Source organism: Mixophyes fleayi, chromosome 12, assembly GCF_038048845.1.
Source record: "Mixophyes fleayi isolate aMixFle1 chromosome 12, aMixFle1.hap1, whole genome shotgun sequence".
Lineage (NCBI taxonomy): Eukaryota > Metazoa > Chordata > Amphibia > Anura > Limnodynastidae > Mixophyes > Mixophyes fleayi.
Window position 1 is genome coordinate 35,116,459 of NC_134413.1, and position 16,998 is coordinate 35,133,456.

Here is a 16,998-nt window from a genome sequence, read left to right on the forward strand (position 1 = left end):
GAACCATCTAACTTTCTGACTGAAATGACAGACAATTTATAATTTACTGACAGGTTATCACTAATTATCTAATCATTTGAATAAAATAGTAGATATTCTAGCACTTGCTGACAAATTTCTATCTCTCCCAGTACTATTCTCTTGTTATGGAGTTTCTCTGTCTTGCTAGTAATTTCTTTCCCCTTTTTATTATTCTGTACTGCCTTATTTCTATTAACTTTTCTCATTTCCCATTATAAATTATTTTCTATCCTGTTGTCTCTCACTTCCATGTTCCAGTGTTCTATTTGCTCTTTCAGCCACTTGTGTTTGCTCTACTGTTTGCTCTACTGTGCTGTTTCTCTCATTCTCCACCACTGTCCACCCTGTGATTTCTCTCCTCTTCAGCGCCCTTGTCTCCTGCTGTCACATTGCTCGCTCTCTTGGGTCTTCTCAGCCTCTGCCCACTGGCTGACAACTCTTGTGTGTTTGTCCTCAGAGCAGTAGCTTGAACTGCTTCTTATTGATTTGGCTGCTTGGGGAAGCTACGGGAGGCCACTCTAGCCAGATGGTTATAAAGGGGGTGGGGATCAGCATACCTAGCACTTTACAACAGTTGTTCCCCACCATTAGCATGAGGACTTTGCTCCCTTCTGTCCACATCATCCACCATTGTCATATCAGAGAAACCCCCCCCCCCCGAGACCTACCAGCTGATCACAGTGGGTGTTTGCTGATGTGGGTGTTGACTGATGATCTGACTGCAGCAACGCAGTCAGCCACTCGCTCTGCTCTTCACACTTAAACAGTGTAAGTTTGCAAGTTTGCATTCCCTCCAAGTACTACATACATGCAGTAGAAATGTTCCATCACATTTTATCTTCTAACAGGGAATTGGGGGCAGCACTGGCACGGCTTTCTTAAACATATTCATCACCACAGATTTCACATGTAATTTTCAAATTGAGAATAGATTTTTAGTCTTCATATAGAAGTCAGATCCAAATGTAACAAGCCTCTGACCAAGGGCAGAGGTTTTTAGATTTTTTGGGTGACTTTTTCATGGGGATCGACTCTTTTAATACATTGCCCTCCCCACCAAATGGGGCAGCGGTCAGCAGTGGGGAAAATTTGTGGAGGCCCGATGCGACCACCACAGATGCCCCGTTCATAATCCGGCCCTGTCTAAAGGGAACAAATTTTTTCACATAATGATCTCATTTTATATCACTTTTCTAAAACACTCACTTGAGAGGGAAAAACTGGTGATGGGGGAAATCTGTGACTCCCTATTTTTTGAGTCACTTATTTTTATCCATGGAAGTTTTTGTTGTATAAATATGGTGCTTAGGGTCCAAGTGGAATCACCATAAGTTTGTAGAAAACAACCAACTGAAGTTGTGAGATGTTTAATGATCCAGATAACTTCTAATGTGGGTCCTTGGCGGAAATGATGTGACAGGCTGTCACATAAGATATCACAGACTGTATAACATAGGTTTCAGCACACAGGAAAAAGAACACTACATTTTTGCTCTTTAGTCTGACAAGCTGCATAAACATATCCAGGACATATTACATACATGTTACACATCTACTAGTGATTGTCGGATCGAGGTGTGTTTTGTCCTAAATGACAGGTCTGCATTCCATTCTGATGAACTAACATACACTATAATGTTGAGTTTTAATTAGTGTAAATGGAGATATTGATGGACTAAGCAAACACCGTGAAAGTGGTGACAGTGGGTGTGTATACGGTGGTATGACATACCGCCACTTCTTCTACTTTTCATTGGTCCATTCATTTACATTCCCATTACATTTTTCTTATCACCACTTCTAAATTTCCATAGCGCCACTTATACATAGACCATTGGCTAACGATGTGCTCCATTGCAACACAATTTGCAATGTCTGTCACTGATGAAATCCTCATACATATACTGCTTCAGAACAGAGACCTTGCTGAACATTTGTGTATCTTGGACTTTCTCTGTTTTACCAGTAATGCCCCTTTGATTATATACCAGCATAGCCCTATTTATAAAAACGTGCTACTTTCAGTAACAGAACAGTACACATTTGCACAGGACATTATATACTTACAAAGTATAGGAAAACTGCATATATGTGATCATTATTCCAGTAATATTTATTTAACATGCAACATTATCTCCTATTTTTTTAACAAAAGCCTGCGTTTTGTCATTGCAGGTATTATTCTGTTTTGTACCCTCTTGAGAGGAAGATATCAGATTCAAAAGCCAGAGACTTACTGATCTACATCTGGACTCACGCAGTTGTTGCCAGTGTTCCTGTTTTCGCTGTGACTAATGTGACTGACATTTACGCCATGTCCACTTGCTCCCAGTCTTGGGGTTACTCCATGGGTCACTTGGTGTATGTCTTGGTGTACAATATCACCACAGTTTTCGTGCCGGTTGCTATGGTTTTCCTATTCATGTTACTCATCCGCAGAGCACTGAGTGCCAGCCAGAAAAAAAAAGTGATCATAGCAGCTTTGAGGACACCACAGAACTCTATATCTATCCCATATGTTTCCCAAAAGGAGGCTGAGCTGCATGCCATGCTGCTGTCCATGGTCCTGATATTTATTCTCTGCAGTGTTCCCTATGTAACAATGGTTGTTTATCGCACTGTGCTTAATGTGTCTCATATCTCAGACTTCCTAATGCTCACGGCCATTTGGTTGCCTAAGGTTTCCCTCGTCACTAATCCCTTACTTTTCTTGACTGTCAACAAGTCTGTGCGCAAGTGTGTGGTGGGCACCATAGTGCAACTCCACCGCCGGTATAGCCGGAGGAACGTGGTCAACCTGGGATCAGTGGCAGAGGTGAATTTGGAGCCCAGTGTTCGCTCAGGAAGCCAGCTTCTGGAGATGTTCCACATTGGACAACAACAGATTTTCAAGTCTGTTGAGGATGAGGAGGAGAACGAGATTAAGTCAGAAGCTTCCCGAAGCTACAAACTGAAGGAAACCATGCCCAGTACAAGCCTAGACGTAGAAAACACTTTGGTTCAAAAGTTAATTTCTCAGAGTGCTGAATCTGCTGCACAAGTGGCCCCTGTGATGCCTGGTGAAGCCGAAATGCTCAATGACAAGTACTCCATGCAATTTGGATTTGGGCCCTTTGAATTGCCCCCACAGTGGTTGTCTGATAAACGTAACAGCAAGAAACGCCTTTTACCTCCTCTTGGGAATACACCTGAGGAGCTTATCCAGACCAAGCAGCCCAAATGTAAACCTGAGCGCAAAATAAGCAGGAACAATAAAGTTTGTATTTTTCCTAAAGTAGATTCCTAGCACAGCCTAATTCCCCATCCCAAAAAGATCCTATGGATCTGAGCTCCAGTCTTGTTACATATGCCAAATAGTGTACACAACAGGAAGGAGATGCACAATCAAAGTGTTCCTTATTAACATGGACAGCGTGCATGCAGTGGAGATTTCCTCTTGTGTGTTCTCTGTGCAACTGTGACATTCTGTGAGAGATTACAGAAGATCAATGTCCTTCTATGGTGCTGTCACTGTGTTTGTTTACTGCTTTGCTCCTACGGTCAGTTTTAAATATATCAGTGCAAATAGCATATATATCTCAAGCTAATCCCTAATGTCCACAATTTAGCTAATTAAATACAGTAATTTTTATAATTAACAAGTACTTTAAGTGGACCGATCATACCCATATAAATTGAAGTCTTAAGGTGTACCTATCATCACTTACAGCGGAGGCAGATATTTTGAGGGCTGAGTTAATATTCATGAGAATTTAGTCTGTAAGTGTACTAGACTAGGAATTTGTGACATCACTGAAGTAAGTTGTGCCTCATACCTCAGCATTGTAGTTCTTGGTGAATTGATAGGCTGGATATACCTTCAGGCCTACAAAATGACTGCTTTCACTTTCTGCAACAGGTACACTTTAAAAACAGAAAACAGCTATTGTAACTACCTGTTCAATTCTTCTCCCAAATCCTTAATTACTGAGTTCATGTTTCTTTTAACACAGCAAAATTACCTGCTGTCTGTCTCATCACTAACATTAAGCTGGAGGTGAAGAGTGGACACATGACACTTTTAAGCAGAATTTGCTCCATTTTCAAAAGGCATCCTGTATTGAATGTGAGATATGGCCACAATGAAGGTAAAAGCTTATGTTAGCACACAGCAATCATGGAATATAGGTAGTTTTTGATGGATTATTTCATTGGAAAATATAAATGAATAGGCATAGGTACAATTTAAAACCTACTTCTAGAGTATCCCTGAGGACTTGTTTAAGAACCACTAATTACCTGTATTGGTGGGCAGTGTGTAAAATAGACATATTGGGCCTGATTCATTAAGAAACTTAGGCAAGAAATTTCTTACTTAAGTCTCCTGGACAAAACCATGTTAAAATGCCAAGGGGTGCAAATTAGTTTTCTATTGAATACTGGCTGGTTTTTTTATGTAGCACACAAATACTTGATAGTTTATTTGTACACTGAAATTTAAAGTTGATATTTGTGTGCTACATTAAAAAATAGACATTATTTAACTTATGTGCAAAATAGAAAGATGATTTTCACCCCTTGTATTTTAACATGGTTTGCCCAGGAGACTTAAGTCTGAAATTTATTGCCTTAATGAATCAGACCCATAGCCACAAGTTGCCTATCTCTACTTTAGAATGGATTACATGCACCTAAAATGTCTCTCTGCCAACATTACATATAATCTCTCATATATTGTTCTTTTAGTGAATGCATAACTAGACTTGCATGTCCATTGGGCACTTGTTTGATTTTGAAGGCATGAAACTAATATTGCAAAAGTGATATCTGAAATTTTACTTTATTTTTTGTCAATTCAGTTTTAGTCCATTTGTGTAAATGTATGCTGTCCACATGCCTTGTGTGGCTGATTACACATTGCAGGAAAATAAACTTTCTGACTTTTTATTTAGGGCACCAGCACCAAAGACAGAATTTATACAGTTATTATTACGTGAGGTTTAAATGCATATGACCTTTATATGGTTAATTTATTTGGTGTTTGTGCTTTATTTTACTATTTAAATGCATTTTTTGCCTGTTTATCAGAATAAGAGTATAGATTTTTTTTCCAATCTCATCATAAAATCCTCTCATGTTTTCCATAAATGATCAGAACATACAAAGCTTCCTCTTTCCAGATCTTGTATTTTCCAGTAAAGTTTTGAGATTGGATTGGAACTAATTCCGAGCTGATGTCCTAGTGCACTTATCTGTTACATGTTGCATCTGTCATTTTGTTCTGCACCAGCAATAGCAACTCTGCATAATCTGAAACCCTTTTATTATATATATATTTTGCTGTGTAATGTCTTGGCCAATTCATTTTTAAAAACAGGATGAGCTGTGAAACTTTTCTAACACTGGACTTTTATTTTTATATGAAGAGCGACATTACAGTGCTGGCACAAAATGAGTATTGCTCAGTTTATCTTTCAGATAGAGAGGGTTCCTGTATACTATCTAATGCTCACCAGCACTGTGATTCAATAGGAGAAAGAGCTATGAAGTATCGGGACAGGTCAGAACGATGGCGGAACTGACTGCTCGTTTAGTGCATGCGTGTAAAGAAAACTTTTTTTTTATCCATGATATCAAATATTTATCCTTTTGATTCATAGTCTTTGGTATCCTCCATCTTCTAATATGTACATTGAGTTGTTGTCCCATGATGTGTCTGTTGTATATTGCAATAAACATAATCAAATGAATGACTTAACTTTCATGTTTGCAACAAATGGGGCACCTTTGTTTTGTTATGTTTCGTTGTACAGATGCCTAGTATCATACTCCGATGGGCTGCAGCGTATTCTGTCAGTAGGCAGTCCATTCTTTGTCATGATCCAACCAGGTGATCTACAATAAGCTATTCCCCTAAAACATTGTTAAAAGGCACACTCTCATCTATGCCCACTACTTACATAGACATTTTAGGAACTCCAGTCTCCTTATTGCTTCTCTGTAAAGTCCTTCCTCCCCCAAATTGGTAACATAGCAGGGGACCCCTTTGGTATAATAAGAACTCTTGTTGCTCTCACATAAGTGTACACTTGTATTACTACGTGGAATTTATATATAATTCTTTTGTAGTACAGTAGATACATTTGTATTCACACAAGCAAGGTCAAGTGCTGCCAAGCACTGTATTTTTATTTTAGTTATGGCTAACAACATACTTGCCAACTTCTTATATGTGGCGTCTGGGAGCTGACAGGGGGAGGTGGGCGTGCAGGGGGGCGGGGCTCAGAAAATTACATAATTTTGGCCCCGCCCACATGACGTAATGATGCAAACACGTAATTTTGCAGCGGGGGCAAATGCCGTGATTCCCTGAGAATCGTGGTATTTTAGATCTAATTCTGCTCACTTCACTAGGAAATGGGCAGATGCGGGAGGCTGCCATACTCTCCCGGGAGTCCGGGATACCCACCTGGAATCCGGGAGTCTCCCGGACATTCCGGGAGAGTTGGCAAGTATGGTTAATAACACCTATTTGTTAGCAAAAGGGTCAGTTCAGTCAGATTGATCTTAACATATAACTATATGTAAAACAGAACTTGCTAACCTGTGGCTCTGCCGGTGTTGTGAATACAGAAGCCAGCCAATAGCTGGCAAGAGCTTATTGTACCATAAAATACTTGTGTTGTTTATTGTAGCAATGCAGCAGTCAGTGCCTTACCCCCAACTTTCACAGTTTTTGTGGACAGCCCTAATTTTCTGTCTCTCTCTCTCTCTAGCAGATTGCCCTCCAAATGTTCCACTATTGGTTTAGCACAAGCAAAAAGAGGTGTGGCCTGGCCAGATTATGCATGGGTGGGCAGATTGGCGGTGTGGTCAGACTGATTGGCAAGAATAACTGGGCCCTCAGGTCATGGCTGGGAAGTCAGAGGAATATGTCTCAAGTTTTAAAAGGATAATGAATAATGTAGGGAGATATGTACAGGTACCCTATGGGCGAAGGTAAACAGGTTTTTTTCTTGCCTCTTAATTTTTTAATTTCTAAATCAAACAACAAAACACACTCTTTGACAATTGTAATCATTTTGTTTAAAAAAAAAGGACTCCCTCTGACTGACATGTGATATAAGCAGAGATAGGCAGACACCACTTGTAGCTATTTATCGTAGGGATTACATGTTCTGTAAAAAAAAAATGCTGCCTAATGTTTTTCAATGAGAAACTTTATTGTCAATGTACACAGGCATTTTATATTATATCTTTCTATCATTATATCCTTATTTTTGATGTCCCGAGAGTGGACATATGATTTTTTTTCAATTAATTCCTTACCAGTCTTAGGTCTACATAGGAGCATAAATCCCATATTTAGCAATGAAACTTTGAAATAATATATATGGATTTTACCTGCACAAACACATATTTTAAAAACATTTATTTAATCAGCAAAAACGAATAAACAGCAGAAATGAAAGAAATCAACTGATGAAAGTGTATCTGAGGTGGATATGAATTGCGCGAGGTAGTGGCACTATCCTTCTACGCCACAACTGACAAAGTTGCAGAATGTTTTACATAAAAGGTGTGGCTAATGAATAGAGCATGATGTAAGCACCAATGACTGACTGCATGCCAACAGGCTCCATTTATATATAATTATATATATCCAGCTCTTCATTCCTCTTTTAAAACTGGCATAATTGTCAATTTCCGCTAGTCTACCAATAATCTCATATATTTTCCAGTTGCAAAAATTACAACTGGGAGGCTGCCACCAATATGATGGAAGAGACAGACCAGAATGTAAATAACTTTAAAATAATTTCTGGAACAAATGGTTACCTAAACATATTAGATGATGTAATATGAAACCAGAAACTGAATTCATGGTTACAGTTCTTTTTTGTATGTATACAATTCCATGATTTGATTTATGTTTTGTTTGGGTGGTCGTATACAATTGATACCCATGGAGAGTGTTTAGAGCACCATCTACAACAGGCAGTTAGAATGTACATCACCAACAACCGTTTCAATTCTGTTTTCAGGTTATATTTTCTTCCTTTCCTTTTCTCATATATATAATATATTTATATATTTCCTCTGCAAAACATAGCACCTGAGTCTGCTGCTTTTGCTGTGTAGTGGCCACATTCATGAGGGGTCTCAAAACTTTCTCCATGTTAGGTGGAAACTTGTCTTCCTAAACTTCCCACTTCTGACACGATTACTCTTCTGATGACACACACAAAATTTCTTGCTTTTACTTTGAACTTTTATTGCCAGAATGGCAAAGTAATTCACAATACAATATTCCACACCATTTTCTTATGACTCTGACACTAAGTTTAACAGAAAACAAATCCCTAGTCAACGACCAACTTGATCAGTATCAGTCGCACTGCGTAATGAACAACTCAGGCTTAAATACTTTACATCCCTCCCTTGATGGGCTGTTAACACTCCCACCTGGTCTTTATAGAGGAGTTCTCTTTGTCTGATTAGTCTCACTGCAGATACACCCTGTCAGCTGCTGTTAGCTGTGGAGAAATATACCTCTATAATACTTCAAAATATGAAAGTTAAATCACACTCTATACTATTATTTAATCACACATATGTCCTACACCTGTGTATCTTTAAGCTAGGTGCACTGTACAAATGTGTAACCCTGTCTCCAGCCTTGCTCTATCTACTATATAAATGCCTATTGGTGTGTGGGAAAAAAAAAAACCAAGCTGCAGCGCCACCTGCTGGGCAGAGTTATACACTGACCTATATATTTCTTGAAGGAGAAGTGACAGTTGGGAGTGGTTGGTGGTTGCCGGGGGTGACAGTGGGGAGTTTTTAACACCTTAAGTAGCTTGATGAAGGATGTGGCGATGAAGATGAAGGATGAGGTGATGGAGAAAAATTATGAGGTGGTGACATGTGGACAAAACCATGTTAAAAAAGGGCGCTTGTATCGGTAAGTAACGCTCTTCCCCTGAGGAGGCCTGGGCTAGGCCCAAATGCATGACAAGAACCTTTTTAACACCTTAAGTAGCTTGATTTGACTAGAATGCATGAGTATCATGCACGGGTTAACTTGTGTATATATATATGTATATATATACTGATCAGTCACAACATTAAAACAACCTGCCTCATATTGTGTAGGTCCCCCTCGGACGTTAGCAGCAGATCCATTAAGTCCTGTAAGTTGTGAGGTGGGGCCCTCATGGCTTGGACTTGCTTTTCCAGCACATCCCACAAATGCTCCATCGGATTGAGATCTGGAGAATTTGGAGGTCCAGATGAAAGAGGCCACTGCCATCAGAGAATACCATTGCCATGAAGGGGTGTACTTGGTCTGCAATAATGTTTAGGTAGGTGGTACGTATCAAAGTAACATCCACATGAATGCCAAGACCCAAGTTTTCCCAGCAGAACATTGCCTAGAGCATCACACTGACTTCTCTGGCTTGCCTTCTTTCCATAGTGCATCCTGGTGCCATCTCTTCCCCAGATAAACAACGCACACGCACCTGGCTTTGCATATGATGTAAAGAATACTTAATTTATCAGACCAGGTCACCTTCTTCTATTGCTCCATGGACCAGTTCTGGCACTTACGTGTCCATTATTGCTTTTTTGGCGGTGGACAGGGGTCAACCTGGGCACTCTGACCGGTCTGAGGGTATGCAGCCCCATATGCAGCAAACTGCAATGCACTGTGTGTTTGGACACCTTTCTATCATAACCAGCATTAACTTTTTCAGCAATTTGTGCTACAGTAACTTATCTGTGGGATTGGCCCAAATGGGCTAGCCTTCGCTCCGCAGTGCAACAATGAGCCTGCATACCAGGAACACCCACAAGACCTGACGTTTTGGAGATGCTCTGACCCAGTTGTTTAGCCATCACAATTTGGTTGTGGTCAAAGTCGCTCAGATCCTTACGCTTGCCCATTTTTCCTGCTTCCAACTAACTGTTCACTTGCCTAATATATCCCACCCCTTAGGTTCCATTGAAACAAAATAATCAGTTATTCACTTCAATTGTCAGTGGTATTAATGTGGCTGATCGGTGTGTATGTGTGTGTGCATGTATATGTATGTATATGTATATGTATATATATATATATATATATATATATATATATATATATATATATAATTAGCTATATATAATTTCTTGTGGGCATCTTTTCCCTTTTTCTTAAGTGCCAGTCACACTCTGTAGTATCACTAGGAAAATGGTCTTGTATATTTACTGTTTAATTAATGGACATTGATGTGACTGTCTTTTTATTGCTAATTCTAAGATTCACTGTAAAATGTTATGACATTTGGCTGTTCGTCTATCTGTATGTATGTATGTACTATGGCTCCCGTATAGAAATAAATAGTTATTACATATAGTTTTAATCAGCGGTTGAAATTTAGACATGGCAGTATGGAAAATGTAAGTGAGTGTAATGTGATTTTTTAGCAGTAGGAGAAGTAGCAGCAGGGCCGCCCTCAGGGGTGTACAGGGGGTACTCTTGTACCGGGCCCGGGCTCACCAGGGGGCCCGACAGCAGGGCCCCCTGCCCGGCCCGGGCCCTCACTGATCACATTTCTTTGTAGCTTTTTTTTATTTTTTCAACTTTTTTCTTTTCTTTTTTTTTTTTTTTTTTTGCGCGGGGGGGGCGGGCGCTGGTGCTCGGGTCTCGGTAATTCATTGGTGGGGGAGCAGGGTAGCGGGGGGAAAAAACCCCACAGATACTCACGTGGTCGCAGCGCCGGCGTCCCTCCTTCTTCCTCTCTGCACTATATACACTGAATGTCAGGCGTGATGTCATCAAGTCACGCCTGACACTTAGTGAGGAACTGTGCAGGGAGGAACAAGAAAGAAGCAAGAAGACAGAAGAAAAGAGAAGAGAGGAAAAAAGCTAATACAAAGGTAAGTAAATAAAGAGAGAAAATCACACCATGAGGAAAAAGTAGGGAGGAGAGGCACAGACAGTATGAGGAAAAAGGGGGGGAGAGGCACAGACAGTATGAAGAAAAATGGGAAAGGCACAGACAGTTTGAGGATAAAGGGGGGAGAGGCACAGACAGTATGAAGAAAAAGGGGGGAGAGAGGCACAGTATGAGGAAAAAGGGGGGAGAGAGGCACAGTATGAGGAAAAAGGGGGGAGAGAGGCATAGTATGGGGAAAAGGGGGAGAGAGAGGCACAGTATGAGGTAAAAGGGGACAGTCACCGAGTGATAGAGAGGGGGGGCAGGAAGGCACAGTGATGGAGAGAGGGGGCAGGATGGCACAGTGTGATAATGGGGGGCCAGGTGAAGGGGGAAAAGCAGCATGGAGGATGCAGTGTGATTATAAGGGGGCACAACATGCTGATAAAGGGGCACAGTAATGTGTGTGTGATGGTACAGGGAGCTTGTGGCAATGTAGTATGAGATAGGTGGTGGCTAATTAATGGGTGCAAGTTTGTTTGTGAGGTAATGGTTGGGCAATTTTTTAGTGCAAACTATTACTTTAAGATGGGGTGGTTTGGGGGCTACTGAATGTGGGGAAGAATGAGGTCTCTTTATTAAATGTGACTATGAATTATTTAATGTCAGTGATAGGTATATTTCTGAAATGTAAATACTATTAATTTATTGCTGGGGCTGTTTGTAGGGAGGGAAATAGGTTTATTTATTAAATGTGAATACTGTTATTTTAATGTTGGGGTTGGAGGAAGGCCTAATTATTAATCGTGGGTGCTATTGATTTAACGTCGGCGCTGGCTGTAATTTTCTAAATGTACCCATTTTTTTCTTCAAAATAGGGCCCCCAACATTCCAGGATACAGACAAGCAGCAACTAAAGAAACCTGCAGCTACAGGTGGGGAAAGTGAGAAGAACAGGTAGGAGAGAGCAGGAGAGTCTGTGAAATGTTGTGATTCTAGTAGGGACAATGCCAATATTTGGTGTGTGTGTGTATATATATATATATATATATATATATATATATATATATTTATTTATTAGGAGCCCCCTTAACTTACCTGAACTTAACTGGTTAAGTTCAGTGATTTCTTTTTCATTGCCATGGGCCCCCGGGCACCTGCTCATCGTGTGCAGTCAGAAAGATGGCCCTGGTTCATTGGGGGGGGGGGGTCATCGGGGGGCCCTGCCTGCTGCATTTGTACTGGGCCCCACGTTTTCTGATGGCGGCCCTGAGTAGCGGCATGGCATACCGCCATATTACACCCCCACTTTGACCACCTGGTTTACTAATTAACAAATGGAATGGTTTCATTTGAAACAATTGCTAATTTGTCTTTAGATAGTTAAATCTCCTAATGATCTGACATATCTGAAGAAACCTCATTGCATTGTGGAAAAGCTGAAGGCTGCACACAGAAGATTGCCGAGGCAACCATGTAAGTGGATCCTTTCCATACACTATTAATGGAAAGCACAGCTAATTAAAGTATTGTAATATTCACTACAATCTAACTGCTAACTTACTGTGATGTGCGGCTTTCATTGATTGTCACATCCAACAAAGTGAATGCAGAGCGGACTTCACTAATTACAATGTATGTATCCGCCAATATACTTTGACGTGTGGCTTTTATTGATTGAAAAATATAGTAATTGGAATATAGAGCAGACTTTCCACAGTAATCTTACACATGAGATTTGTTTATTTAACCATTCAGATGATGAAGAGCAAATAATTTTTTAGAGTTTCTGAGTTTAAATAGATATATCTGCAGTATTATGTCCATCTGCATTTAATTGAAGGCAAGCTTTATTGTGGGACATGTATTCTGGTGGAGAATTTGATAATACCCATTTCAATACTGAAGTTCCGAATTTTTCTCTGACACTTTTGACATCAAACGGGTATAGTTCCTCCTGACTCTACCTTTATGTCCCCCTAATGAACCTTTATTAATGTTGCTCTTCACATATGAATTGATATAAGGGGTCTGATTCAGTAAGGAAAGGAAAGCAAAAAAAGAAGTAACTTTGCACCTTGGCAAACCATGTTGCATTCAAGGTGAAGGTAAATTTAAAATGTGAAGACAATTTATAGTTGGGGTAGGTTATGTCCTAGATCAACTTTAAATTCAGTGTAAAAATAATGCTAATCAAGTATTTGTGTGCTACATGAAACACAGCAAGAATTTTTCTTTTGTGCAAAATAATAAATTCATTTGCACCCCTTGGATTCTAACATGGTTTGTCCAGGAGAAACTTTACTCATTTTGTTTGCCTTACTTTCCTTAATGAATCTGGCCCAAGATCTTTACTGGTCACCACTGGCAATTTCTTTTCCTTTAAGTTTATTACATCAGCATTGTTATTTTATGTGCTTATGAAATACACAGATATATTATAAATGTTATATGTGTTTAGTATTGATTTCATACTTTGCATTAGGAACTATTCATTAATAGATATAGTTTATATTTTTATTTTATATTCATTATATGCCTAGACGTCATTTTATATATTTTTAACGCTCTTATTTTCTTTATGAATCATTCCACAATTGGCTGTAAAAATCTACAGGTTTCACTGGTGAAATTTGGGTTTAAGTGTTCTCAGACCAGTTCTCAAACCAACCATAAATCAGAATAACTTGACAGTCAATGTTCCCTCTGTATACATAGACAATAAATTCTGCCAAATGCAACTATAGTGTAAAATGGCGATGCAAAAGCGTAACTCCAATCTATCGCTGGAAATTCACAACTCAAATAGTCTTGTTCCACTGCAAAATTTGATTTGTGTTAAATTCTAGGGATGTGCACCGGCCACTTTTGGTGTCTCGTGTTTTGTGTTTTGGATTCGTATTTGCTTGATGTTTTGGGTTCGGATTTGTTTTGCAAAACACCTGACGAAAGGTTTTGGTTCGGATTTAAGGTTTTGGATTCGGATTTATTTTGAAAAAACCATAAAAAGTGCTAAAAACCAGTTTTGTGGTTTTTTTTTTTCACTCCTACGCTATTATTAACCTCAATAACATTCAATAAAAATCATTTCCACTAATTTCCAGTCTATTCTGAACACCTCACAATATTGTTTTTAGGCCAAAAGGTTGCACCGAGGTAGCTTGAGCACATAATGCCAAAAAAAGAGGTACAAGATGGAATTGTTCTGGGCCCTCCCACCCCTCGCGAGATTCGACGCGAGACTTGGACGACAGAGCCTCGTTTTCATTTTTTTGCCCGCCGGAAATATCCGAACAGTGCTCGGATCCCGTTCGGATCCGCACTGTTCGGGTGGGCTCGGATTAGCGGAATCCGAGCCCGCTCATCTCTATTAAATTCCTCTGCAAATTCTATCAAAGTTGTATTCTGTAGTATTTGCAAATTTTATTTTTGCAAGGGTCAACCAAAAGTAACATTCTGTACAGCACTGTATTACAAACATCTGAAGAATACATATGCAATAAAACATACAGCGTCTTATTAGAGAAGAGTATTAGTAAGGATGTTGACCCAATTTTTTAAGGGAAGCAATAATTTTAGAAAGAGAAGTAAGACTGAGGAGAGTAAGGAGGGGGGGCGGCGTGGCGGCCGCCTAAGAATAAGAGAGAGGAAAGAGTGTAGTAGAATATGGAAAAAGAAAAAGAAAATGAAGAGATGGGAGGGATGGAATAGGGAAGGGAAGAAAGGATCCAGATGGAGTGATGCTGTAGAATCATATGACAAAAGGGGTTTGGATTTGGAAGTATGAGGTCCACGGCGCTTAAACCTTAATGAATGATTTAGAGGTATTACGGATTATGCATGTCATGTATTCCATTTGATAAACATACCAAATCTTGCCGATAATCGTCTGTAGAGTTGGAGCATTGGGCTGCTTCCAGTCCGTAGCAATCTGGCATAGGGCAGCAGAGACTACATGGCGAAACATTTTCATTTGATGCTTGGTGGCCGATGGGATCCCGAGAGGGAGAAGGAAAAACCTGGGAGAAAACGGGATGTCAAGCTGCAGTAGCTGTGAGGCAAAGTCCCTAAGTTCCATCCAAAAGGGGGCAAGTTTGGCACACTGCCACCAGATATGGAGAAAGGACCCTTCTGCTCCACAACCTCTCCAACATGTGCTAGATGAATCTGGGAAGATTTTTTGTAGTTTGGTTGGAACCAAATACCAACGATAAAGTAGTTTATAAGCATTTTCTAACAATTTAACACTGAACTGGAGGCTGTGTTAGTTCTAATTTCCTCCCAGTCTTCATCGTCTAGTATTGCCCCCAGGTCTCTCTCCCAAGCCCTCTCATGAGAATCTCGGTCGTCCGAATCAGGGACTTTGAGTTCCCAGTATAGTAAAGAAATGAAACCTTTGGTAGAAGATCGCTGGAGCAAAAGCGCTTTGAAAAAGGTCAACGGTCTACGACCTAGAGTTAATTTATTGGTAGAGTGAAAATTTCTTAATTGCAGGTATTGGAAAAAATATGTGTTTGGAGTATTAAGTTTTGTTTTTAACTCATCAAATGAGGGAAATGAGGTGTCTTTGGTGATATCGTTGAGGTAGCGTATGTCTTTTCATTTCCAGTGTTCAAAAGATGAAGTTATACACCCTGGTGGAAATTTGGGGTTATCAAAGAGTGGAATGATCAGACTGGGAGTAGGAGCAAGGTTAAATTTCACATTAGCTCGATCCCAAAGAGATAACGAGTGGGCTACAATTGGGTGATGAGAAATGAATCGTGGACGACTGGTGCAGGGGAGCCACAGGAGAAAGGATGCGGAAGAGATACCCAAGCTTTCTGCTTCGATCGAGACCCAGACCCTGGAGGAACTGGGAGAGTTCCATAACACACATTGGGCAAGTTGCGCTGCTAAATAATACTGCCTAAAATTGGGTACCACTAAGCCACCTCCCCACGCCGACCTCTGCAGGACAAGAAGGCGGACTCTGGCGTTTTTTGCCCCATATAAATTGCGATGTGTAGTGTTGTAAAAATTTGAAAATATATGGGGGAATGCGTATTGGTAAGGCTTGATAAAGATATAGTAATCTAGGCAAGATGTTCATTTTGATTGAATTGATACGCCCTATCCATGAAATAAAATGTTGGTTCCAAGCTTCAAGATCAGATTTAATCTGGGAGAGTAATTTTGGGTAATTAGCTTGAAAAAGTTGGTTATATTGCTTAGTGACGTGAATGCCTAAATATTTAATCTTTTTTTGATGCCATTTGAAGGGAAATTGCTGAGAGAGGGAAGATCTAGTTTTATCTGTTAGAAAGAAATCAAGAATTTCTGTTTTTTGGGGATTTATTTTGTATCCTGTAAGTGTTGATATCTGCAAGGAGGGGGGGTAGAGAGACTGCAGGGTCCGAGAGAGTCAGGAGAACATCGTCAGCATACAATGATATTTTGTGTTCAGATTTCCCTGTTTTAATTCCATGAATAGCCTTATTAGATCGAATCTTTGCAGCTAGGGGTTCAATTAGAAGGGCAAAGATTAAAGGTGAGAGGGGGCAACCTTTCCTAGTCCCATTGGAGATAGAAAAGGGGGAGGATAAGACCCCATTGGCCACCAACGTTGCCCTGGGTGATTGGTATAGAGCTAGTAGACCGTCTAGAAATTTACCAGAGAAGCCCATTGACCTCAAGATCCTAGACATGAAGGGCCAAGAAATTCGGTCAAATGCTTTTTCAGCGTCAAGCGCCATAATGAGTGATGGATGTTTAGTGACATTAATTACAGTTCAGATTTTAATGAAAATTAAATGAGTGACAAAGATTGCTGTGACCCTTATAAAAAGCCAAGTGGAGCTGAGTTTTGAAAACACAGAAACATAAACCTTGGAGAGGAGGGGGGAGATTTTACATTACGAACAAGTTCATTATTACCTACCACATATTAGCCTGGCATGAAAGGAAGAGGGCACTAAGAGACTATTAACCTAGGGCAGCCTGAACCCTTACTCAGGCCCTGTATATGACCCTTGTGTGTGTAGTCCACCCTGTAGTAAACTGAGCATGTGCAGGATATTGTAGTGTCAGAGGTGTA

At 40.1% G+C, this 16,998-nt stretch overlaps 1 protein-coding gene across 1 annotated transcript in view; it reads left to right on the plus strand.

Moving 5' to 3' along the window:
* Nucleotides 1-5,750, plus strand: part of GPR176 (G protein-coupled receptor 176) — a 42,173-nt gene extending 36,423 nt beyond the window's left edge. The window contains exon 3 of the mRNA XM_075192744.1: nt 2,197-5,750. Within this exon, the coding sequence (XP_075048845.1) occupies nt 2,197-3,307 (1,111 nt within the window). The 3' untranslated portion in view covers nt 3,308-5,750. The remainder of the gene's footprint in view (nt 1-2,196) is intronic.
* The last annotated feature ends 11,248 nt before the right edge of the window (nt 5,751-16,998 follow it).